Here is a 26,817-nt window from a genome sequence, read left to right on the forward strand (position 1 = left end):
GTAACTAGCTCCCATTCGTCAATGTAATGTAGGCATGTATTCCGTATGTAGTCATACGTGCTTAGGGAAAAAGAACTTGCATGACATCTATTGTCCATCCCTCCCATGGCAGCGGGGTCCTAATGGAAATTACAGGATATTAAGGTTCTCCTTTTAATAGAGAACCGGAACAACGCATTAGCACTTAGTGAATACATGAACTCCTCATACGATGGTCATCTCTGGGAGTGGTTCTGGCTATTGTCACTCCGGGGTTGCCGGGTCATAACACATAGTAGGTGACTACAACTTGCAAGATAGGATCAAGAACACACATATATTGGCGACAACATAATAGGTTCAGATCTGAAATCATGGCACTCGGGCCCTAGTGATAAGCATTAAGCATGGCAAAGTAGTAGCAACATCAATCTCAGAACATAGTGGATACTAGGGATCAATCCCCATCAAAACTAGCCCGATTACATGATAGATCTCAACCAACCCATCATCGTCCAACAAGCCTACGATCAGATTACTCACGAACGGTGAAGAGCATCATGGAATTGGCGATCAAGGAAGGTTGGTGATGACGATGGCGATGATCTCCCCTCTTCGGAGCCCAGAACGGACTCCAGATCTGCCCTCCAGAGGAAGAACAGGAGGTGGCGGCGCCTCCGTATCGTAAAACGTGATGAATTCTTCTCTTTGATTTTTTTTTCCGGACGAAAGGGACTAAATAGAGCTGGAATTGGAGGCGGTGGAGCTCCGTGGGCCCCACAAGCCTGCTAGGCGCGACCAGGGGGCCGCGCGTGGTGGGCTTGTGGGCTCCACGCTCCACTTCTCCGGTTGATTCTTGCACCAGTATTTTTTATATATTCCACAAAAAGTCCTCGTAAATTTCCAGGTCATTCCAAGAACTTTTATTTCTGCGCAAAAACAACACCATGGCAATTCTGCTAAAAACAACATTAGTCCGGGTTAGTTCCATTCAAATCATGCAAATTAGAGTCCAAAACAAGGGAAAAATAGTTTGGAAAAGTAGATACGACGGAGACGTATCAACATGTTCCACGATGATCTCCTCGGATGAACCACGATGTTGAGGATTCAATCAATCCCGTATGCAATTCCCTTTGTCTACCCGTATGACACTTGCCCGAGTTCTATCGTCGGTATCCCTATACCTTGTTCAATCTCATTACAGGAAAGTCCCTTTACTTGTTCCGTAACACATCATCTTGTGGCTAACTCCTTAGTCACACTGAGCTCGGTATGATGATGCATTACCGAGTGGGCCTAGAGATACCTCTCCGTCACACGGAATGACAAATCCCAGTCTCGATTCATACCAACCCAACAGACACTTTTAGAGATACTTGTAGTGCACCTTTATAATCACCCAGTTACGTTGTGACATTTGATACACCCAAAGCATTCCTACGGTATTCGGGAGTTGCACAATCTCATGGTCTAAGGAAATGATACTTGACATTAGAAAAGCTTTAGCAGACGAACTACACGATCTTGTGGTATGCTTAGGATTGTGTCTTGTCCATCACATCATTCTCCTAATTATGTGATCCCATTATCAATGACATCCAATGCCCATGATCAGGAAACCATGACCATCTATTGATCAACGAGCTAGCCAACTAGAGGCTCACTAGGGAGACAATGTGGTCTATGTATTCACACATGTATTACGGTTTTCGATTAATACAATTATAGCATGAATAACAAACGATTATCATTAACAAGGAAAAATAATAATAACCATTTTATTATTGCCTCTCGGGCATATTTCCAACACATACCACATAAGGGGCTGTCAGTCAAGTGAGCGCAGGCTGTTCCGATGTTTTCTATCATGTTTCAAGCTTCCGAGGGGTTTATGTGAACACGTGAATATGCTTATTCGAAAGTTTGGTGGAGCTCAAAAGATGGCAAACGAAAATCACACTGGGTTTCGTGGCAAGCCATGACCCAACCGAAAGGCATGGGAGGTCTGGGGTTCAAAGACTTTGAACTTTCCAACATGGCAATGCTAGCGCGATAGTCGTGGAGGCTGATCCAACACCCAGACACTCTTTGTGCCCGGATTCTCAAAAGTGTTTATTTTCTAGGCACATCAATCTTACAAGCTACTCTCGGTGGACATCCTAGCCAGATTTGGAGGGCGATCATAGGAGGACGTGAGACCCTAAGGCTCTGCTTGATACAGAGGATAGGGAATGGGCATAATACTTTGATCTGGGAGGACACCTGGATCCCGAGAGCAGAGATGATGCGGCCCTATGGGTGCCTTATTGAGGACCCACCTGCCTTTGTGGCGGAGCTTATAGATCATACAAATGCCTCATGGAATGAGTCGACTATTAGGCAAGTTTTCATGCCCATGGATATACGTGCGATCATGAGCACAAGTAACGAGGGGGATTTCTGGAGCAGGAAGTTTGAACGCAACGGAACCTTTTCTGTCAAATCGGCCTATTGTATGCTGGTTGCCACCCGATAGTGTCGCGAGGCATGTCTAGAGGGTGCAGGTGGACTGTCGTCTGCGGTGGTGGAGGAGGCGCCATGGAAGAACCTATGGAAGGTTAGAGAACCGGGGAAAGTCAGAATGTTTCTATGGAGATTGGCCAAGCAATCAATCCCAACCAAAGATAGCGGGGCTCACATGCGACGTCGTTGGTTGTAATGGCTCTCATGCAACATCTTCCAGCGCAGAAATAGCTGTCGTGCGACACTGCTGCCTCATCCAAAGACACATGTTTAAAACTCGAATCAGGTGAGTCCCTACGTAACAAAGCGGGACCCACAGCATGGGACCCACTAACTTATCCAGCTAAGCATTGGTAGAAGAGAGGACACCGAGCCGTGCAGCACCCGAGCCCTACCGCGACCTTCCCATCCTCGCCCCGCTCCCCGACGGGCACCGTTGTTGTTCTTCTTCTCCAGCGACGATGCGCAGCAACGCCGTTCTGGGCCGCGACCTAGCAATGTCGAGCTCCGCTTCAGCCTCCCGCCTCTCATGGCCGCGCTATGGTGCAGTGTCCATGACAAGGTGCCCTGCATGCCCACGTATCGCACCCCTGAAGCGGCTAGTCACAACGACCGACAAGAATGGCAACCTTGGGCGGGAATTTGTGAAATGCGAGAGCAAACAAGAGCAGGGAAAGGTGAGATTTTACTTCTCAATATACCAATTTTGGTTTTTGTCTCGTAAGTTCATATTTTTCATCGGATTTGGGATTTAGGGTTCATCTTTCCGATTTCAGAAATTGAAGCAATGCGCCCATTTTGAGTGGCTAGATGAGTACATAGAACGGATTCAACTGGAGGGTGCACCATAGGAGCTTGATTTACCATTGGAGGCGGAGAAGTTTGGATCGGACCCGTCTGGATCTGGCAATTTCATTGCTGCTACTGTGGGGGATGCAGCAGGGACGACAGAGCTGAAGAAGCTCCACAATCAGATGAAGAAACTAATCGAATTGAAGAAGCAGGACAATTTGATGGCCCGAATTTTTTATGTTTGTATAATTGCTCTCGCATTTGTTTATTTGATGATAATTAGTCGTTAGTGAATAGATTGGGCATCATGTGTAATCGTAATGATATGGATGTTTGAATAAAACTGTTGCGCTGTACGAATTCGGCATGTCTTCTCGTCTTCTGCACTTTGTTTTACAGTTCTGCAGTTCGTCGTCAGTTTCAGTTTCGGTGGTAGAGGGAGAAAAGGAAAAAAGGGTTCGTCGACAGTTGCCCAAAAAGGCCAGGCCCATATAGAAGGTAGGCAGGGCCGAATAGAAAATATCCAGGCCCATTGACAAAAAAGGTGTAGCTAGTGCAAAAAAATGCACACGATCATTGACATCGATATATCTTTTTGGCTTAGGTTATTTCACAATTTTAAGCTTCCTGCAGTCATCTTTTTGATAAAAAAAAGGTGTTGGGAAGTGGCATGGTGTTTTCAAAGTTTGTGCTACTAACATGTGGTCAAAGTTTGCCTCGAAAGTTGCTCTATGGATAGAGGGGAGTAGGTTGTTATGGTGTTTTCAAAGTTTGTGCTATGGTATTTGTGCTGTGGTGTTTTCAAAGTTTTTGCTATGGTATCTTGTTCCGATTTTGTGAGCCACGTCGGATGATTTCGTAGTTTGTGAGCCACGTCGAACATCGTCTCAAACACACTCCTCAAATGCACGTTGAGCAGTTCTTTGTCATTTCTATAGTGCATAATGCATAAAACATAAAACATATAATGCATAAAACATAAAACATAAAACATATAGACCTTACAACATATATTACCATAGGGGCATCGGGTACCATAGTAGCATATATACAACATATAGTGCATAAAAGTAGATATAAATACTAGAGAAACACGAGCACACACGCCCCAACTACTAGATAAAAAGATAAAAAAGACTTCTCGGCCAGCAGACTCCTTGGCCCCTCCTTCGTCAGCGCCCCTCACTCGTCGTTCTCCGGCCCCTCCGGCATCTGGTAGGGGAGGGTGTGCATGCCGTTGTGCTCGGGGAAAATCTGGTGGAAGTTGGTGAAGATGTTGTAGGTGGTGAACGCGATGAACTCACATCCACACCAAAACACCTGGCCGAGGAGGTGGTAAGCGTCGTAGCGGTTGGTGAAGGTGACGTAGAGGCCGATGACGAAGCCGTTGTGGCCGCCATCGACCTGCTTGTGGAGGTGGAACATGGGCGGAGTGCCCGGAGGGAGGTGGCGGTAGCCGGCTTCAAGGAAGAAGCGAGCCAAATTTCTAGGGTCCCTCCACCTTGAGATGGCCCACACCCTCGACGACGACTCCGGACGGGAACTGCATCTCCGGCACGGTGCGAGGGCGACGGTAGGTAGGGCCGCTGAACTGCATGGTGGCTGTGGCTCGAGTGGTGGATTTCGCTCGGAAAGAAGAAGCGGAGGAGGCTCAAGTGGTGCGAGGGCGATGGTACATAGGGCAGTTGAACTGCATGGTGCCCTTTTATAGCCGCGTTGCAGCCGTAGTGAATATACATGCGCCCGTCAATGTACACGATCGATCGTTTTCTCTCCTCCGTGTGGTGGCATAGTTAATGGGCGTGCACAAAAACGGCAGAGCATCCAAAGAGGCACGAGCGGCACATGCGAGATGCTTCGTTTTAATCGACGTGAGAAACCGTGTCAATGAAAAAGGAGCTGCACCACCGACGCGTCCGTCCCGTGTCTAAGGTTCGTGCATGTAATTGTTAAAAATAGCTTAGATGCGACGTACGTGTACTCTGCGCCCCTGCCGCTGCTTTACTGTGTCGCTGCGTGCATGTAAAGAGCGGCTAGGCTGTGTCGATGCGTTCACGAGCAGAATTGGATTATCTCGACTTAGGTTGCATACAGTTCAAAAGAGTGAGAAGAGGGTTTCAGGTTTTGAAAATTCAAAAAATCAGAAAACCTCACCTTAGCTTCATTTTGGAGTGACTAAGGAGGATCTGAAGTTATTTTTGCATTTTAAAATTTTAAACTTGTTTTGTTGCTGACTTTGTATTAAAGGGTGTTTTTTCAAAAATAAATTAATAATATGAATACTTATTCAAAAAAAGGTGAGACTTCGTATTGATCCTATATAGGTATAATATAAGCTAAGAAAATCTTTTTGGGTGATTTTGAGATGGTTGAATTTTTTTTGCTTAGAAATGGGGTCGTTTTCCCTTACTTTGAAGCTTGTTTGGACAACATTTTCAGTGACTATGAGTTAGACTTCGCAAAAAGGGTTGGTTTTATGAACTAAAGTGCGTAGTAGTATAAAAAACAGTGCAACATCACAGAACAAACAAATGAACTCCAAAAATATTGGAGAAAGGTTCAAATATGAATGTCGGTTCAAATTTGAATTTTATTTTCAAGTCAAATCAACATCATAGCACATAAGTTTTACATCAAGTAACATAAGTTTTTACATCAAGTGCCAAAACTGTGTGGTTTAGATGAATTTTATGTAGGCTGAATTATATTTCAATGCCAATTGATTTAACAAAATTACCAAAAATCAACATTTTCAGTGATTATGAGTTGGACTTCGCAAAAAGGGTTGGATTTATGAATTAAAGCGCATAGTAGTATAAAAACAGTGCAACATCACAGAACAAACAAATGAACTCCAAAAATATTGGAGAAAGGTTCAAATATGAATGTCGGTTCAAATTTGAATTTTATTTTCAAGTCAAATCAACATCATAGCACATAAGTTTTACATCAAAGAACATAAGTTTTTCACATCAAGTGCCAAAACTGTGTGGTTTAGATGAATTTTATATAGGCTGAATTATATTTCAATGCTAATTGATTTAACAAAATTACCAAAAAAAGGGAGGCCTGGGGCTCGATCCTAGGACCTGGGTAGAAATGCTGCGAGCAATGCCAATGGGATAGTAATAGGAACTTGTCATGTTACTACTATTAATCTACTACTTCTCTGTTTAGTGGTAGCGTGTATGCGTGCGACCGTGTTGTTTGCGCTTGTTTGCAAGTGGTGGCCATTTCGGTTTTCGAGGCTGCTGTAAATGATGACATGACCACACACTGCCCTCCGTAACTTCGCAGTACTCACCACCCACCGCCCATCTCCTCCTACACAGAAACCGCCGCCCTCCGTCTCTTCGCACTCCCAATCTCCTCCCACACGACGCAACCGCCGGCGCCATGGACGCTAGCATTGGCTGGTAGAAGGCCGTGCAAGATCTCGCCGGCGACAACTAAGAGATCCGCGAGCAGCTTCGGGAAATCGCGGGCTGGTTCCCAAGCATCGAGATGATGCGCAACCACGCGCGTGGCCTGATCAAGGTCATGCGAGAGGACGAGAAGGTCCGTGCCTTCCCCCCCGGCTACTGCATCCCACCTTCCGCCGTCATCCTTTGGGCAATGAGGGAGGTGCAGCGTTCCACCGACCTAAAGCAGCGTGCAAGGTGGTGGATGTACCACTCCTCGAGGATGACGACACTGCAGCCGGATCCTACACGTCTTGCCTCGAGGACGGAGAGGGTCACCGACGCTGTCATCGCGCTGCCGGCGGCCGTCCACGAGCCTGATGTGCAGATCATTCTGCCAGTCTTCACTGCCAAAAAGAAGAAGGTGGTGAAGCAGGAGGTGCTGGATGAAGCGGGGGACAAGGACAAGAAGAAGAAGAGGGAGCCAAAGAACAAGGTGCTGGGTGTGGTGCGCCGATCAGAGCGCCTCAAGAAGCTGCAGAAGAACTGAAGTACTACAGATCCCGTTAGGTATGCTGATATATTACAACATATAAGTTATAAGTAATGGAATTTGTAATCTGGTTAGGTATGCTGCTATATTTTAGCATATAAGTTAGAAGTACTTTTACTTTTGGTATGATGTGAACTGGATGGGAAGTACTCTATCTATTATGTTAGAAGTACTAGTAACTGATGGAAACTGCATATTATGTTGCTATATTTCTCTCTGTTGCAGTGTGCATGTTGTATGATGGTAACTGAATTTTAGGTAAACTGTCCAAAATTCAGTTAAGTTACTGAATTTTAGATAAACTGTCCAAAATTCAGTTAAGTTACTGAATCTTAACATAAAAGTCATTACATGTCCCAGATAGCATAGGTTCTGAAACCACATGACACTTCCCCAAAATATACACCTACCATGCATGACATTTCAAGGCGAGCTATATATATAGGCCTAATACTTAACACACACATAAAGAACTTCACTCATCCACTATTGCCTTGATCCTCTCTAGCTTATCTTTGGTGCAATGCCTAGCTTTTAGCAGATCAGCAATCAGATACTCCAGCTTCTTCTTCTCTTCCTTAAGTAGGTCCGTGTCCACTTGCACTTCCCCTGTTTTGTCAGAACCGGAACCTTCCCTGTTTTGGGGCCCCCTGTTTTGTCAATGGCGGGCAGCGGCAGTGTAAGCTACAGTCACTACCAAGTCGAGTTCGATAACAGTTAAAAGAGAAAAGAAGGCGGCATTACCGATTTGAACCACTGTCTCCTCGCTCCATCTTATTCAGACCCCATGCTCCTAACCAATCGAGATTCTAAATCGCCAAGAAACGGGAGAAACAGAGCATGAGGCCACAGATCTATCCAAAATTGTGGGAAATGGGACTAGGGTTTCAAAAATACTCACTCGCAATACCTCTACCGCTGCCAAGAAAGGCGTTCCACCACCGCTGAGAAGAAACCGCTGCCTCTGGCGGAGAAGATGCTCACGGCGGCGCCGCTCGCCCAGTCCAGCACGGTCACACAGTCACCAGTCGAATAATGGACGGTTGACTCTTGACGACGTGGCCCTGGGTGGACCCCACCAGTCAGAGCACATAACCCCCAGTGTCATAACCAAATCTCAGCCTAACTAACAGCCAGCTAGCCCCGTAAACGGGTTGTCTTGCTTGAGCTATTTCTGCGCTGGAAGATGTCGCATTAGAGCTATTACAACCAACAACGTCGCATGAGAGATAATACAACTCAACGACGTCGGACGGGAGCTATTCACCCCGTTACATCTCCACTCAGGCCATTGCAATGATTCTCAACTTAGGTCTTGCAATGACTCTAGGAAAGTGCGAGATTTAGCGGCAATTTTATTGGCCCGAAACAAAATGTACTCAAGTTGATTGCACGTACCCTAGGAAGCTGTGCATACACGATTGGGAGATGAAAACAATTAGTTAGCTAACATTTAGCAAAACCAATTTCCAGACTCGAAATGTTGACATTACATTGTACACCCCCTGCCAAAAAGTGCAGTATAGAATCTGTGTAATTTCAGCAAGATTCTGGAAAATGCAGGAAATAGGAGCAAGTTGTATGTATGTATCTTTCCCTTCCCGTATGTTAGTATTGATAGAAAACGGTTACATCAACTATGGTTGATCTATACATTGCGAGTGGATTCAAGAAAATGAAAGGTGGACTTTTCGGCCAAAGAGGAAAAAATGGTTGGAGTTCAGAAATCCATGGCTTTTAATAAAAAACATATATTATACTTAATTTATCTTTGCGATAACCAGAAACTAATGAAGTGGTGCACACTTTGGCTAGATATTATTATGATGGAGCTATTTCATGTAACTGGGACCATGATCCCCCTAGCTTTATTTTACCTAAACTAGCTATATACCCTTGTGTTGCAACGGGGACATAAATATTCTTTTTCTTAATATAGCATAAATGGAAGCGTTCATATACACGCGCCCTACCCCTATGAGTACAACCATCCAACCACAGGTTGGTTCACAGGAACATAAATATTCTAGCGATTCAATGTCAATCATGTCCGACGTATACGGTACACTCGCCTGATAAGATTTAATTTGATTTGTTTTGGGTAGGGAAAGGCAAGGAAAGTTTTGAGAGGTTTTGATAAGATTTAATTTGATTTGGCTATGGGTATGCAAGTAATTTATTGACTGAGTTGAGATTTTGGTAAGCAATGATTTTATTTGATTTGGTTAAGTTAATGCATGATGTGATTTCGGAAAATATCAATATTGTTTGATTATTTCAAATTACTCTGTTTATGTCATTTTTATTTTGTACGACATTTGTTGTGTTAAAAAGCAAACAAAAGGAAACCAAAGTGGAGGCGAATACGTGAGGAGGAAAGAACCGGAGGAGGAGGTGTAGGCGACGCTACCAACTCCCATTTAATATATGAGACTTGTGAATGATGTAAGTGTTATCTAATTCACAAAAAGTGCGCCGTGATGGATTTTCTTACAAAATCATACATTTGCGATAAGACCAATAAATAAACAACCTTGTGTTGTACTCAACACACCTCTACATCTCTAGGCTCTTAAGGATCATGGGAAGCCCAAACTTGGGTCGCAGCGTGATCACGTCCATCGGGGCATGGACATACTTAGGTGATAGGGAGAACGAGAACCTCTGAAGAATCATGGCGATCACGGCCTTGGCCTCTATCATAGCAAAGTTTTGCCCTATGCAAGACCTGGGTCCACTTGAGAAAGACAACAAGGCATTGGGGTGTTTTCCGGCCCGTGTCACTCCATTCTCAAACCTCATAGGCTTGAACTCATTGGCGTCCTCACCCCAGACCTCCTTGTCACGATGTATCATCGCGATGGGGATTGTGATGACTGTGCCTTTGGGCACTTTGATGCCACCGACCTCGAGATCTGAACCTGCCTTTCTCTGAATGGCCGCTACAGGGCCGTACAACCTGAGAGTTTCCAGCAAGAACATGTTGACCAAGTGAAGCTTGTTGAGCATGTCACCGGTGGGAGCCCCATTGCCACACTCTCTCAGCACCTCCTCTCTGAGCTTCTCCTGCCACTCCGGGTGCATGCTCAGCAAGAACATGGTCCATGTGAGCAGGTGTGAGCTGGTGTCATGCCCTGCGAAGAAGAAGGTCTTGCACTCATCTATGATCTCGTCCATGCTTAGAATAGGATTTTGCCCATGCTCTAGCGCGCATGCCTCCAGCATGATCCCGAGCAGGTCGTTGCCGTAACCCATGGTGTCTTTGGTGTCAAGACGGGTTTTGATTATGTTCATGAGCATGCCCCTCACCTCCTTGTCAAGCTTCCATATCTTAAGGTTCTTTTCAGTTGGAAGGTACCTGATTAATTTCACAAACATACATGGAGGAATTATTAATTTTTTTTGCGTAAAAATGTATGGTGTGTCTTGGTTGGAACTGAAATGGTATAGAAAAAGAAGTTGCATTTACCTGAATGCTGGGATTTGCACGTTAAATACGGTGGAGAAGGCAAGAAATTGGAGCTCCCTCTGCGCCAAGAAGACCTTTTTTCCCTGTTCGTAGCTGCTCCCGAATGCTGTGTGAGAGATCACATCTGCGGTTAGCTCCTCAAACTGTCTGCTCAGCTCAATCTCCATGTTGCCACCCTTCGCCATCTTTGCCTTCCACTCAGACATCATTGACCCAGCGCAGTCCGACATGGTCATCGTCATCATCTGGCATACAAATAAGAGAAATTTTAGCATGGTCCGAAACAGTTTTAAATATGACAGATTCCTGTACTATGGAAAGTTAAAGATCGTTATAAATTTTTCATCTCCAAATACGTGGAGTAAATAAATGTAAATCGCCTTTTTTTTGTTTAGGAAAGACAATAATCTAGTACATTACTTAGTTTCCTCTTTATGCCGCGGTGCATTAACTGGATAATTGTCAGCACAATGAATAGTACAGTAGAAAACAAAACACACACGTCACGTACCTTGAGCTTGTCCATGTTGAAGGCAGGGTGGATGACCTTGCGGTGGCGCTTCCAGTCGTCGCCGTCGGTGAGCACGAGCCCCTTGCCGAGCAGCCGGGCGATGTGCGGGTTCCCGACGTTCTTGGGGTACATCCCGCTGCGGTCGGAGAGCACCTGCTTCACCACGTTCACGTCGGCCACGCACAGGGTCGGCCTGGCCCCGAACCAGTACAGGAACGTGCGCCCTGCAGAGCACAAAACAGCATAAGAACATGAAGAGAAGAACTAGCTAGGTCCGCTAGAGGAGGGGAATTCACGGGCTCGGCTTCCGTAGTTAGTTCGCACCGTGGATGGGGATCCATTTGCGGAAGTGCGGCTGCACCCTGGGGACGAAGTCGTGGGAGCCGACGTCCAGCACGGCGCCGGCGGTGTCGGCGAGGAGCCGTCTGATCTCGCCGAGGTTGCCGACGAAGAACCGGTAGCCCGGCCCGCCCACGCCCTGCGCGCGGAGCTGCCGGGTGATGGCGCGCGGCCTCCACACGAGGTGCACCAGCGCGTTGAACGCCCACGAGGCCAGCACCGCCGCCACGGCCGCCGCGACCATCCAGAGGAGACCCATGTCGGGAGGGTGGCGCCGGAGAAGATACCAGCGAGCAGCGACCTGGTAGACGTCTCTGGTGTTTGAGCTCGTCGAGACTGGGAGACGCGTGTGTGTGTGTGTTTCTGTTGTGGGACTCGGGTCGGGGTGGCGGATCTTATAGCAGGTTCGTGGGCGGCGGTTTGACCATTGATTCGGGTAACGGAGTACGTCGGGTTGCTGGCCGCTCGCTGGCCTCTCGTCGCGGGGTGAGCGGCGTCAGCTGTGATGCATGCATGCAGGGTCAGGCCGGACGCGCAGCGGTTAGATGATGGTTGGCCCCCGGCTCGTGTGAAACGTGTGGTTTGGCATGGTCCTGCAGGTCGACACGGGGGTGCTACACTGCTAGCGAAACTTCTTTTCTGAGTCGGCTTCTAGAGAAACTGCATGTTCTTCAGTTCTCCTACGGTTCTAGCGGCAACATGTCATTTTGATATGTCCCACTTGACTTCGCTTCCTCGCCAGGAATCCATTTCTTGTCAAAGTTGGTCCTTGCGTAACAAGATGGTCAATAACCCTAGACGTACAAAGCTAGACGTACAAAGCTTTACGGGATTGTTACGGACAAGACAACCTGTGATTCGTCAATAATCTCTCGTCCCCCCTGATTTTCATGGAGAGAGGCATCCCCAACTAATAGCATCTCTCAAAATCACCACCTCCGTAATCTTCTGTAAAAAGTGTCCGTATATATAACATTACTCCAAGATAGTAATGCTTGCGTACACAAATTGGGCCTGTGAGTTTTCCTCTTCTTCGGCTCTAACTTCTACTCCATCTGTTCCTAAATATAAGTTTTAAAAAAGGTTTCATTAGTGGATTACATATGGATATATATAGACATATTTTAGAGTGTAGATTCACTCTTTTTGCTCCGTATGTAGACTTCTAGTGAAATATCTTAAAAGACTTGTATTTAGGAACGAAGGAAGTAATTCAATTAGAGCATCTATACTACAGTCGGATTCTGCAAACTCGGTCCCTCAAACGAATGGTCATTTTCTTAAATTTGCTTTTGTGCATGTGAGTCTCTCATATTTCATCCCTTATGAGCATCTATGGCCGAAACCTGCAAATCCGCTCCCAAAACGTCCGCGGACGTATCCACGGACACTGACCTGTCACGTCTCAAGTAATGCATTCTGCAATCGAACACCTCGAATCTTATATCTTAAATCCATACAAACCATGCAACTACGTCGATGCATTTATACACATCGTTCGACTAATCCATCACTGTTAACATGCCATCGGACTACCAAAATTTGGAATGTTTGGCTATGGTGGACATCAGTCACGGCTGCCCTTGCATTTCCCGGAGCCCTTGTCGTCCTTCTCGCCAAAGTACCGGTCAAAGACGCGGTACGGATTGAACCAGATATGCTTGTCACTGAAGTTGTCCTCGTCGTCGCTTACCTCCCCCACCTCCTTTGATGAAAGTCTGGCTATTTGATGGACCACCCAATTTTGCTCGGGGGGAAGGCGCGCGTGTTCCTTCCCAGTCGTTTCTTCAAAATGCGGGCGTGGATGGCTTCCTCCTCTACAGCCACCCGAGATGCCGCATCAGCCGCCTCCGCCTCCGGCATTTCCTCCGTGAGATAGGCCTCAGCGACCTTTATCCTCTCCTTCCCATGGCGGGTAGCCCATTTTCGGTGGTACTCAAAGTCCGCCGGACCGGTCGATTGGTCTGCTCGCCGGGACCTCGATGATCCCGCTGCAGAGGAACTGAGTGCCCATTGAGCGGACGCTATAGAGTCGCAGCAAACAGATCCTGCCGTCGGCCGGGCGTTGTCCTCGCGGGAGCGGCGAAGTGCAATGTAAACCGCTATTGCCTCGTCCACTCCGCAGGGGACGACCGCCCAATCGATGGATATCGATTGGTCAGAGTTGAATCCGTTGCCCTCATGCCGGAGAAGGCCGGAGATCGCCGAAGGTGATGTAAGGTGGCGGATGGGAGTGGAGTGAAGTGGCTATGGTTTGGTCCGGCGAACGAATGAGAATCAATATTTGCGGGTCAGCGCAGGCCAATGCGGGCCAGGTGGGCGTGCCCGAGCTCCTTCATATCTGCCACATATTTTGCTGGATATGAGGGGTGCCGGTCAGCTCGGGCGTTTGATGATGCCCGTTTGAGGGGACCGGTTGGGTCAAATTTTTGTGACCGGGCAATCTGCCGAGGCATTTGAGGGAGGTATGAGGGTCCTACTGTAGATGCTCTAAATCCATACAAACTATGCAAAAATAAATCTATTTACCACGACACTCTATCTACGATTTGTCGTCGGAGATGTCCTTGATGTCGGTGCCTGGCGTCGGGTGGATGGGAGTGGAGGAAGGCGGCGAGTCATTTTCCTCCTTCTCCTCCTCCTCATCCATGTATGTGAGCATCTCGTCGACTTCCGCGGCGTGCTCCGCCTTCATCTCCTGTCGACGACAGCGGCTGGCCTTCGCATCCGACTCTAAGTGAAAGGAATTGAGGATGGCATGCTGCTCTGCCTGCATATCTGCGTCGCGCATCCACCACGTCCTCCTCCGGCTCTTCCTCCTCCTCTTCGTCAACCTCCTCCTCCTCCTCCAAGTCCTCCTCTGGATCCACCACTTCCGGAGGTAGCCCTGCGGCGATCCGGGCTTCGCGCCTTGCATGGATCTGCTCAAGGAGCTCCAGCTGGCGCTTTGTCGTTAGATATGCCCGACGGTGCGGGGCATGGCTACTACTAATGGCGGACGACGAGAGGAAGGTGTCGACGAAAGGGAGGTGGAAATGTGGATGATTAGGCTTTCGTTATTGGCGACCGGCTTAAATATTCGAGCTAGGCACTACGCGGCCCGTTGGAGTGGCGCCACGCGACGCAATCGGTCTGACAAGGGAGACGAGATCCGGACCGCCTGGTTTCGGAGTGTTTTCCTGTGGAACCTCAGTGTCAGTTCGACGTGGCGGAGGTACCTGGACGCGCCCAGACGCCCCATATCCATCTCATATTTGAGCTTAAGATAAGGGGTGCCGATCAATCCGGTGTTTGAGGTTCTTTTAAGGCCGCCTAAAAAATTAATTTTTCGTGATCGGATCGTTCAGCGTGACGTTTGAGGCGGGATTGAGACGCTGGGCTGTAGATGCTTTTAGGATTTTATAATCAGACTTGTTTCTTCTATAAAAATATGATACACATACTCTAAAAAATATTCCAGTAGGCAAACGCAAAAATACATTTTAGATCTCACAGTAGAGTCGAGAACTGCATAAAGGACTCCCATAGCTGATGATTTGAGCAACAACAACCTACACAAAAATGTTTCCTTAAACAATTAGTAACACGGACACCACGCACGCGGTACGACTTGAACGAGTTCCGTCGATCACCCGCCAGCTCAGTGCCAAAGCCATAAGTTCTCGATAGAAAATGCCAAGCCTTTGGTAGTAGCCTTTTGTTTTTCTTTGTGCTTTGTTGTAGTCACTCGCCGCCGATCCTCGCCAGCATACGTTTAGTCGTTTACTAACTTTTTGCCGCGCCAACATGCATATGCCATTTTGCTTTTGAAACGATCCAGCTTGACGTTACCTGGCGAAGTCGAGTTTTATCCAAGGCTGCTGCGGTCCTCCGGTGCCCTTCGGCTGCTCGAGGAACGACGGTGCGAACAACAATGCCGGTGTGACAGGACAGGGCGGTCACGTATACGAGTTGATTGTTTAGTATATATGGTTTATGCTTTTGTTATAGCTTTTAGTTAAATGATAGAAATATCGTTCGTTTTATGTAAGTTTTATACAAACTTTAATGAAATCCACAGTGTTAGCATAAATTTCACCCGGTTTAGTTAAACAATATTTGAAATATATGCGGACAATGGTGTATGATCGGTTTCTACATGAATGTTCATGGACTGATTCTTGTTCATGATGTGAGAACAAATTTACGGGTTAGTTGAAGATGCCCTGGAACAAGCATGACGCTTAGATTTGTCCCACTTGACTTCTCTTCCTCGCCAAGAAAATCCATTTCTTGTCAAACATGGCCCTTGCGTAACAAAATAATGATGCTTGTGTACAGTAGTCCGTGAGTTTTCTTCTTCTTCACGTGGTACTTGTAATTTCCATTAAGCAAACGCAAAACAACATTTTAATACTCACAGGAGAGTCGAGAAATGCATAAAGGGCTCACATAGCTGATGATTAAAGCAACAACAACCTACACAAAAATGTTCCCTTAAACAATTCGTAACACAGAAACCACGCAGGCGGCACGACTTCGATAATTTCCGTCGATCACCAGCCAGCCACTCAGTGCCGAGGCCATGTGTTCTCGTTAAACAATACCAAGCCATCTGGTAGTAGCCTTTTGCTTGTGCTCTTTTGTAGTCACTCGCCAGTCCCCACCGATCGTCGCCAGCATGCGTTTACTAACTTTTGCCGCGCCGACATGCATATGCCGTTCTGCTTTTGAAACGATCCAGCTTGAAGTACCTGGAGGAGTCGAGTTTATCCAAGCAGAGGGTAGAAGTCCCGTGCACGTGTGTAGCAGGACTAACATCGTAGAAGCATAATGAAGAAAGAATCAAAGTGTCTTTTTAATCCAGAGCTCAAATACTCCTGCCATTAAATTTGAAAATGGTTTTAAAAAAACTGGTTTAAATGGTTTAGTTTTTATACTGGACTTTCACTGGTTTATGCTATACTAGTAAAAGGGCCCGTGCGTTGCACCGGGTGTATAAAAAATATATATACTTAGACAGTTGGAAAAAAACTATCAAAAGGGTCACTGCGTTGCAACGGATGTATAGACAACATATTATTAATAAAGATCTCCATGCACACCAAGCAACATTGTGTGACTTTTTTACCATTATAAAACACATTTTGATTTTTGATTTTTTTTTCTCCATCTTTTCCATCAAGCTAAAAAGTTCAAAGTATCTGTGCATCAATTATTTTAATATGTGTTCCTTCAGCCCCTTCATTTCTTCTACCGTGCGCATCATTTTCATTTTTCTGTCACTTCATGTCCGTTTTCCCTTTATTTCTTCTCTGTCACCCTTCCTTATTTCCTTTCTATTAGCTTCTCGTTCCTTCCTCATTTTCTATGATGATCTCTGCTAACTGATACCCAGAACCTAAAAAAAAGTATAAATTGGATAGGCTGGATGTAGGAGAGCGATGTGGGACTATTTAATATTAGACTGAATGTGTCTGCAAGCAAGCGAAGCTAGCTCGGCTTGTTACGTCGTTATGTGTTGGACGTTCTGTTGTGAGTTCGATGCATCTCACCAGCAAGTATTTTTTTTGCCTCAAAGGTGATAGGCGGGCCAGATTAATTGGGCGAATCATGGGCAGGTTCATTCGATTGCCATTGATCGTACGAAGGAACCTGAGATAGGATTACCTTGTCTTTCTGCAATATGCATCTTGAACCTCCAAAGAAAAAAAATGCACACATTGTAGTAAACGCATGCTTCTCAGCCGTGGAGCAGAGCAGAGCAGAGAAGCGATGCCAGCCAGCCAGCCAAACCGCCGGTGCAGGGACCTCCCGCACCATGCGACCCGCGCCATTGGAGGGCCATTACACATCTAAAGCCGCGCTGCTTCCGCTCGATCCGGTCAAGATCGAGCCCCTGCCGTGACAGATCACGACTAAACCGGCGTCGATCGCCGACCGAGGGGAGAGGAAGGAGGAGGCGAGGCCGGGCGGGCATGTACCGCTGAGCTGAAGAGGAAGGGGAGGAGCTTCCGGTGGCGGCCGACATCATCTCGGGGGCGGAGCTCCGGCTTCGTCGCCCCGCCAGCCCCTGAGCAGCGAGGATGGCCCAGCGCTGCCGACACCGCCAAAGGCCAGGACGGGGCGCGGGATCGCCTGCTTGACGTCGTCGGAGAAGTCCATCGCCGCCTGATCCCGATCTGCGGCTGACGGGCGCGCCGCTCCGCCTGAACTCCCGCTAGCCCCGCCGTCAGCATGCGACACGCAACGTCGATCACCCGGAACAACAGAACCACCGTCCCCGGACACCGCGCTGGTCGTCGTCGTGCAGGACCATCCCGGTTGGATGGCTGGTCTGCACTTCACCAGCCTCTCGGCTGCCGATAAACAACAAGTAGTCAGGTACGAGTACAAGCAAACGCAAGCAAGAGATGAAGCAGATCGCGAAGAAGCAGGTAGGGTTTGCATATCCTTGCCTAGATAGTAGAAGAGCTCGCCGACGTTCTGCACCGTCTTGGCCGACGTCTCCATGAAGAAGAGGTCATTCCGCTCCGCGTACTCTAGCGCCTCCTGTTCGCTCGCATTCAGCAAAAAACAGAGACGATGATGTGTTTGACTGACAGATGCAACACTGGGCTCTGAAATTTTTGTGTGCAAACATGTCGTAAGTAAACACCTGTGTGCCAACCTTCCTCTTTTTTTTCAGATCGACCTTCCTCTTTTTTTTCAGATCGACCTTGTTGCCCACTAACGCCATCACCAGATGCGGGTTCCCTGTTCGGATGTGCATAAAAATCTAAGCGCTGGCATGCATTGTTGAGTTCCAGCGATGAGATGGAAGTACATGAGACGTGTTCACTTATACTATATACCTTGTCTCTGAAGCTCGTCGACCCACCTCTTTGCTCGAGTGTACGAATCCTGACGGCCATGCAGGAAAAATCGAACGAATTAAGAAGGCAAGGCGGTGTAATTAGTTTCAGTTTCCATCATCATACGCGACCGACTCATCCGGCACATATTCAGAGAATATATCACTCAACGAAATTAATTTCGAAGGAGAAGAGAGGATCTCTCTCACCGTGCTAGTGATGTCGTAGACGACGACGGCGGCGGCGGCGCCGCGGTAGCACATGGGGGCGAGGCTGTGGTAGCGCTCCTGGCCGACGGTGTCCCAGATGTCAAACCTGACAGTGGCGTCCTCGCCGACGCCGCTCACGGGGAGGGCGTGCAAGAAGAAGGCCACCCCGATGGTCGACTCCTCGCACTCGTAGTAGAGCCCCTTGGCGAACCGGACCACGATGCTGGTCTTCCCGGTGCCAAGGTCTCCCAGGAGCACCTGCACACGCACCCACGCACGCAAATCCGATCACTGAGCATGGGCGGGAGCACCCCGATCCCGCCGCCGCGGGTGACAAGCTCGAGCAGGGCACCAGGGCCGGGGCGGCGCGAAGTAGGAGGTGCCGGGACGGAAGGGCGCCCACTCGGGCTCGGACATGCGGGCCATGGCGCCTTCGATGGCCTCCTCCAGCCGCCGCTTGAGCGCGCCCGCGCCCTCCCCGGTCGCCGGCGACGCCCCCGCCGCGTCCAGCTCCAGCACCATCGCGCCCCCCCCCCCCCCGCGATCGGGCCAACAGCCGCCGGGACAGGGTCGCCGCTGCACGGGAGGTGAGCTTCGTTTCCCAGCTCCCGTCAGATCCACTTATGAAGGGACTACGGGTTGAATACCTAAAAGTGGAGGGGCTTTTGTGCAAAAGTGTCGACGACGTACGACAGAAGCGATACGTGCTTTATTATTAGGGAGAGATTGGGCTTAGTTTTTAAGTTTAATTTGGTTTGGGTTTACAGACAAAACAGTTTGAATATGCGTGGTTATGGACATAAACAGTTTGGTCTATTTTGGGTCACAAACTGTAGGTGTAACCCGGTTATTGCCCTAGTTCCTCTCCTCCAACAGTCCAACTACAACTCCAGACTTCAGTTTTCGTCTCATTCTCCTGCCCACCGCACGCAAGGCCTCCTCCCCGTTCGCCGCCGCACGCAGGCCTCCTCCCCGTCGGCCGCCCCGACCAGGAGCGGCTTATCTCCCAGTCGCAGCATGATGGCGGCCATAGGTTCGACTACGTGGAGGGCTTCGTGGTGGCCGTCGAGGGCCTCATCAACAACTGGAGGTCCTCCTTCTTCTCGCTACAGAACCCGGTGAGCTCTCTAGATCTCGATGAATACAGTAGCTCGTGTTTGTGTTTCTTCTATTGGTCAGTAGCTCATAGATTTAACTTCGACAATACAATATTGTTTCTGCTATTTATCTTCTGCCAAACAGAGTTGCTATTGGACAAGAACAACAAATAAGTTACTCATGATGGTCTTAGAGAGCCACATTTCTCCTCCCCATGTTTGTGACATAAAAGTGATACACTGGATTCATAATTTACACCTTATTATAGAAGATTTAATTGTCAAAGTTAAATTTGGAAGACCAAGTGTACATATAATTTAAATTCATTTTGCCGGTACCCTGGAATCGAGCAACCAAAAAACTTACTTAGCTCTTGTGAGAGCCACATTGGTCCTCTGCATGTTTGTGAGAAATCCAACAGAACCAACTTTATTTCTGTAGAGAATGACTCTGCAACAGAGATTTTGAATGACTCTGCAACAGTCCCCAAACATGGTTCCTCTTCCTTAATTCCTATAGAGAATGATTTTGATTATCTACATCGCTGAATAGCATACTTATTATTACTCATTCTGCTCAGAAATATCATGCATGCAAGATTGGATATAAATTTAGTACCAGTTTTCTCTCTATTGCTATTTTCTACTATTGCCCATATGCATCTTTTCCTTGGAGTAGACAGTAGAGTAGAGTACTTCTGACTAAGAGAACAACCACTAGTATGTTCGTTTGTTTGTTTATTTACCATCTCTACAATGCAACCCTACTCTATACCGAGGCATGTCTACCTCAGAGGGTTCTGAGACTGCCGATTCCATGGACGAGGATACGAGTCAAGTAGCACATGTTAGAAGGTCCAAGGTATGGAAGCACTATGAACAAGAATTGGTTGTCGTAGAAGGAGACCTCAAGGCCATGTGTAAATACTGTCGAGGGCTATCTCACACCAAGTTTGGGACTAGCAGTTTGAGAACACATATTGCAAAGGCTTGCTGATCAATTGAGGATGCTTGCAGGAAGAAGTTTTTGTTGACCATGAAAAAAAGCCACCCGAAGGCCTAGCAGTGCTTGATGAAAAAGTTAGTCGTGAACTAATGGTCAAGTTTTGCATCCATGCTGAGATCCCCTTTCTTAAGTTCGAAGATCCACACCTTCAACCATGGATTGACTCATTGCAGCCAGCATTTCAAATCAAGGGTCGTCACACGATTCGTGATGATGCAATGAAGATGTATAAGGGAATGAAGAAAGATATCGAAGTTGAGCTCCAAAATTTGGACTCTCACATTTGCTTAATATCTGACATGTGGACATCATCACAGAATTTGGGCTACATGTCTATCACCGCCCATTATATCAATGAAGAATTCAACTACAAGGAGAAGATCATAAGTTTCAGAGACATGGAGTATCCCCACAGAGGCTATGCGATAGAAGAAGAAATCGTTGGTTGCTTAAAAGAATGGGGCATAAGGGGCAAGCTATTCACTTTGACACTAGATAATGCCAGTAATAACACGGATGCATGTGATGAGTTAATAAAATATCACAAACATGAGCTGCTCCTTGAAGGTCAACATTTGCATGTCAGGTGTTGTGCACACATACTTAATATCTTGGTTCAGGGTGGAATGAAAATAATCCATGGAGCTATTCACAAGATACGTGAGATGTTGAAATATATTTACTCTTCTTCTTCAAGGCTTCAAGAATTCAATACAATTGCAATTAGGATGGGCGTGCCTTCAAAGAAAGGTATCTCTATTGATACACCAACGAGATGGACCTCAACTTGGAAAATGCTTGTAGAAGCATTGAGATACAAATATGTCCTCACTAGTTATGCCAATCGAAAGATGATAGAATCTCCAAGTGAGCAAGAATGGAAGAGGGCAGAAGCTATTTGTGACTTTCTAAAAGCTTTTTAAAAGCTTACCTTAATTGTTTCAGCTCACAGGAAGCCAACTACACATAAGTTTCTGCCGGTTGTGCTTTGTATTCGCCATGCATTGAAAGATCCGGCTTGGGAGACCTCTGATGTGTTGAAGGAATTGGCGGCAGTAATGCAAACAAAGTTGGATAAATATTGGGATCCTGAGGAGAAGGAGAATGCATAGCCTAACCGTCGTAGAAAAAGCAAGGATATTGCCTTCAACCACCCACTTGTCATTGCTACATTCCTGGATCCAAGGAGGAAAGAAGATTACTTGGATTTCTTCTATTGCAAGTTGTCTGCCAACGAGGAGGAGGTTTCAAAACAAGTGGAGGTTGCTTTAGAATGGGTGAGAAAGTATGTCAAAGATATATGAGCTACTTGCAGCGACAAGCACTACACACTCGACACCTTCTAGTCAAGGCAATACCACTATTGGATCACCTATTATAGGGAAAAGAAAGTTGGAAGAAGAGTTTTCCCAGCACAAGTCTCGTCGGAGGACACGTGTACAAAGATCCGAGCTTGACTCATACTTGGAAGAAGTATCTGAGGAGGATGGTGCTGACTTTGATGTCTTGGGTTGGTGGAAGAGGCATGCCGAGAAGTTTCCTATATTGGCTACCATGGCTCGTGACTTTCTCGCAATTCCTTTAAGCATAGTGGCGTCTGAAGAAGCCTTTAGTTGTGGTAAAAGGATACTTGGCAACTCAAGAAGCTCTTTGACCCGTGATATGCTAGAAGCGCTTGTTTGTGCTAAAGATTGGTTGTTCATACCAAAGGAGGGTGAGTTGACAGCATTTTGGTTCTACTACATGTGTAGAATGTGATATATGAAACTTGTAGTATAAAGTGTTGATACGCCTTTAAATTAATATTTTGTTTCATTTGCAGTAGATGGACAATAAGGACGCAACTCAAATTTTTGAACCAGTAAAAGATAAAAAAATATAATTTGTTGTACCGGATCATATTTTTGTTTTTTCTGTAATTAGTGAGATGATGCATATCCACTTTCCCCATGCCCAACTTCGAGATGCATGGGTTTCCAGATCCCCCGCCAAGGGTCGCTTGGGCAGCAGCAGCAGCAGGCGGATGTCTACTTGAAGGCCTCCTCGCAGCGTAAATTGGCTGCTGCTAATCCTATCATCAAATTGCAGTGGTGTTTGGTAGAGGTTATGTTCATTTGAATGTTTGTATTTGTATGGAGTGTCCATGGAGTTCATGTATCTATCTAGATTTGGATGGTCTTCTTCTACAAGATACATCATCCTCATGCGTGTTTGTAGTTTTGGCTCCTTTAGTTTGATAAACGTCGTGTACACTTCTTGATCTGTACTTGGCTTGTTGGTTCAGTGTATGTTAACCATTCATCAAATGGTTCTTAACCCATTTATGTAAAAAGTTCCAACCCATAGTGGAGGTTGTGTTTAGTTTAGTTTGGGTAAGAAAAATAGCAGGTTCGGTTTTGGTTGGGTTTCAAGCTAGCTTAGATGGGTTTGGTTTATGTTCAGGTTTCAAGCTAACTCCCATGGGTTCGTTTTAGGTACCGTTCAGGTACCCAACCATTCTCAGATTTACGTGACATGGAAAATACACCCAGAGAAATTCTGAATATCTTCTACAACAAACATTGCCTCGTTTAGTGTATGCATGCAAATTTTTGGGATGAAATCATATTTATGAAGATTTGGTCAAAATATAACTAAATCAGCTCTTCAAAAGGCTTTGAAAGATGGCATGATGATACACGGACCTTTTCCTTCCCCTCACACAAAGGTGACTAGTGCAGAGTTCTCCTACCTCCAACCTCCACCGACCATCACATGGATTCTCCTCCCCTATGTCTATCGCCTCCGGTGGCTGCTGATGGAGAGAGGAGTCCCCGTGCCTCGACTCCGGGTAATAGTTTAGATTAGGGATTTTAGTCCTCGTGAGGGAGGCGTTCGGATGGAAGGTGACACTTCATCTCCGAGTTGCTTTTGTGGACATTAATCCCCCTCGAATTCGTTCGTCATGACGGAGTCAACGGAGCTCCAACCTAAGTTCATGCTAACTCCTTGGGGGATGAGGTAATAATCTTTCATCGTAAGTGCATGACAACGAGATTTAATGGTACACACATCAAATTGATTCAACAGTTTCAACGACGACGGTTACGACTCTAAGTGTTAGTTCTTAGGGGTACGTGCATGAAGACTCCCGGCTGTCATCGACAAGGTAATGTTGGCTCTATGGAGCGGTGTCACGAGGGTGTCAACGTCTCATCTGGCAATGGTAGTGGTCATACTATGGTCTAGGTACATTGATGTAATTTTTCTTAATGATGATTGGGGTGTTTTGTATTTCTAGTGGACTTTTATAATCTATCCACGTATTTTTTTAGTGCTTTCAAAAATAACCTCTTTTACGACATTCATTTTTTCTCTCGAAATCATTAGGAATGTTTTTTCTTCATGGAAATTTGTAGGCATGCATGACGTTCACGAATGTTTATAGCCAAAAAGTTCAAGTTATTATTATTATTAATAATTATATGGTTCATGAGGATATATTGTGCTCGGGGGAAGAAACTCCATGCTAAACAAAGTGATCCCCAGTTCAAGAACTGCATTTGATTGCAAAAGGTAAGAGCGTGTCTGTTTTTGGATTCATATATTAAAGAACTGCTAGAATACTGTTATTTTTCATTATTTGGGTTTCGGTAAAAAGGTATTCTCTACATGTAAAAAAGATTCTGAGAAAATCAAACAACAACTTTGAAAATAAAGAAGACATGGGCCAAAATCCCACTTTGAAGGGAGCCCCTAGGGCGTAGGAGCTAAATCTATGTGAATAAATATATCCCGCTTATGGTGTGACGGAGGTCCTATGCGTCGCTCATTCCGGCACGGTGTCAACCATTCGCACAGAGACGAACCAACTGGCGATCAAAATGGGCTGGCCCAATTGCATAAGAACGCACAAGTTACAGTGTCCGGTTTCCGGACCCTTCTAGAACGTTCCTAACCGGTTTAGAAACCTTCTAGAAGGATCTTAAACTAATATTTATAGGTTTTTTTAATTTATTTTGTTTCTTTTTTAGTTTATTTCTTTTCCTTTTTCGATTCTATTTCTCCTTTTATTTTTCAGTTTTTATGCCATTTATTTTATTTACTTATTCTTCTGTTTCTTGTTCTTCAGAATTAAAAAAAAATCAGAATTTCGGAAAATGTTCAGAAGTTACAAAAATGTGCAGTTTTGAAAAAAGGAATTATTTTGAGAATGAGACTATTTTTTAAAATAGTTTCGACCATTCTTTTGGAAAACATTCATCTTTTAAAAAATGCACCTTTTTAGAACGGGAACATTTTTAAAAAAATTGTGCAGTTTTTTAATACGAGATTTTTTTAGAAACACGAACATTTTTGAAAAGTTGTGGATAATTATTCAAGCGGGAACATTAATTGAACTTATGTACACTTTTTGAAACGGAACATTTTTTGAACTTACGTACATTTTTTGATAAGGCAAACCTTTTTTAGAAAATGAAAAACTGAATATTTTTAAATCATGAATATTTCAAAATTGGTGAACAAAATTTGAACAAGTTTCCCATTTGTGAACAATTTTAGAAAACAAAATATTTTCCGTAAAACAGGATTTGTTTTATTCAAATCTGAAAACAATAACATTCTGACCCAGCTTATTTTTTTGTTTGAAATAATTCTAATAATTGTTTTCCTATTTTTTCAAATTCTAGAATAGTTTTTCAAATGACGGAATATTTTCCAATTTCCGGAATATTTTATCAAATTTTGGAACATTATTTTTTCAAAAATACGGAATATTTTGATACAAAATTCAGACTTTTTAAAAAAAATCCAGAGCATCTTTTTCAAATTCCGGAACATTTCTTTCAAAATCTGGAAACAAATTCCAAATTCCAGAACATTTTTTCAAATTCCGACAGATTTCTTTAGTTTTTGGAACATTTATACAAATTCCGCAACAATTTTCAAATTCCAGAACATTTTTTGAATTCTGGGAAAAAAATACCGGAGCAATTTTTTATATTCCGGAACATTTTTGAAATTAGCGAACATTTTTTTAAATTTCTGAATTTGGTTTTATATTCCGGAACATTGTTTCTAATTTGTGAACATTTTCAAATTCCGGAACATTTTTTTAAATTTTTAAACATTTTTTCAATTTCAGGAACAATTTTTTAAAATCCAGAACATTTTTGAAACAGTAACAAAAAAAGAATAAAAAAAAGGAAAACGATAAAAAGAAAAAACCGGTTCAACGAATCTTTTAGAAAGTTCCTAAAATTTGAAAGCCCGGCTGGAAAAGTTTAGAATATTCCCAAAACAGATAAAACGAGCGAAAATCTCGGAAGGTTCCTAAAAACGAAATCGCTGCAACAGGTGAACGCGCCGGTCCAACTTAGCTCTTCGATCGGCAGCTTGTGCGAAAGGTCGATAATTTGACATCATATATCAAATAGGATATTCCATGCTGTGATTACCATCCGCCTCGTCTGAAGGGGTTGTACATATGGGACGGTCTGTTACAGCCATCGCTCGCTCAGTCGCTCGCCCGTTCTAGCTACGTGTTTTTTTTCTTTCTCTATTTGTCCACTACCTGGGCGGTTTTGATTTTTTTTGTTTGGTTTTCTTTTTCTGTTATCGGTTTTCTTTGGTTTTCTGTTTTATCTTCATTTTTTTCAAAGTTCTACAGATTTTCTTATTTATTTTATATCTTTACTATTTTTTGCTACTTCGTTTTTTTTATTTTTTTTATTTTATAGGTTTTCTTTGTACATTTTTCGTATGCACCAGGAACAATATTTATATGCACGTTTAGTATTTTTAAAATATGTGATTAACATTTTTATAATTATATTTTTTAAATCCATTTTCTCCTTTCACATTATACATTTTCTCCTTTCACATTTTCGGTATACACCATACACATTTTACAATTCGAAAATACATGATTAACCTTTTTTAAAACACATATTTTATGTCTAATTTTTCTGTAAATATTGTGCATTTTTGGTGTACACCAGGGACATTTTATATACCGTTTATTATTTTCCAAATTAAATACTAATATTTTCTAAAACATATTTTTTATATCTACTTTCCAATACAGCCTATGTTCTTGCATAGAAACAAAAAAATTATATTGGTGTTTAACATTGTCAAATA

General features: G+C 45.0%; 1 protein-coding gene and 1 pseudogene across 1 annotated transcript; both read right to left on the reverse strand.

The window, feature by feature from the left end:
- Window positions 1-9,690: 9,690 nt before the first annotated feature.
- Window positions 9,691-11,889, reverse strand: LOC123425139 (cytochrome P450 709B2-like). The gene is made up of 4 exons (XM_045108815.1): window positions 11,535-11,889; window positions 11,211-11,434; window positions 10,700-10,944; window positions 9,691-10,588 (listed from the first exon to the last, which is right to left on the reverse strand). Exons 1-4 carry the CDS (start codon window positions 11,806-11,808, stop codon window positions 9,787-9,789), a joined length of 1,545 nt encoding a protein of 514 aa, XP_044964750.1. The 5' UTR covers window positions 11,809-11,889; the 3' UTR covers window positions 9,691-9,786.
- Window positions 11,890-17,784: 5,895 nt separating this feature from the next.
- LOC123425560 lies at window positions 17,785-19,113 on the reverse strand (annotated as a pseudogene).
- Window positions 19,114-26,817: the final 7,704 nt, after the last annotated feature.

The sequence above is a fragment of the Hordeum vulgare genome, chromosome 2H (genome assembly GCF_904849725.1).
Source record: "Hordeum vulgare subsp. vulgare chromosome 2H, MorexV3_pseudomolecules_assembly, whole genome shotgun sequence".
Lineage (NCBI taxonomy): Eukaryota > Viridiplantae > Streptophyta > Magnoliopsida > Poales > Poaceae > Hordeum > Hordeum vulgare.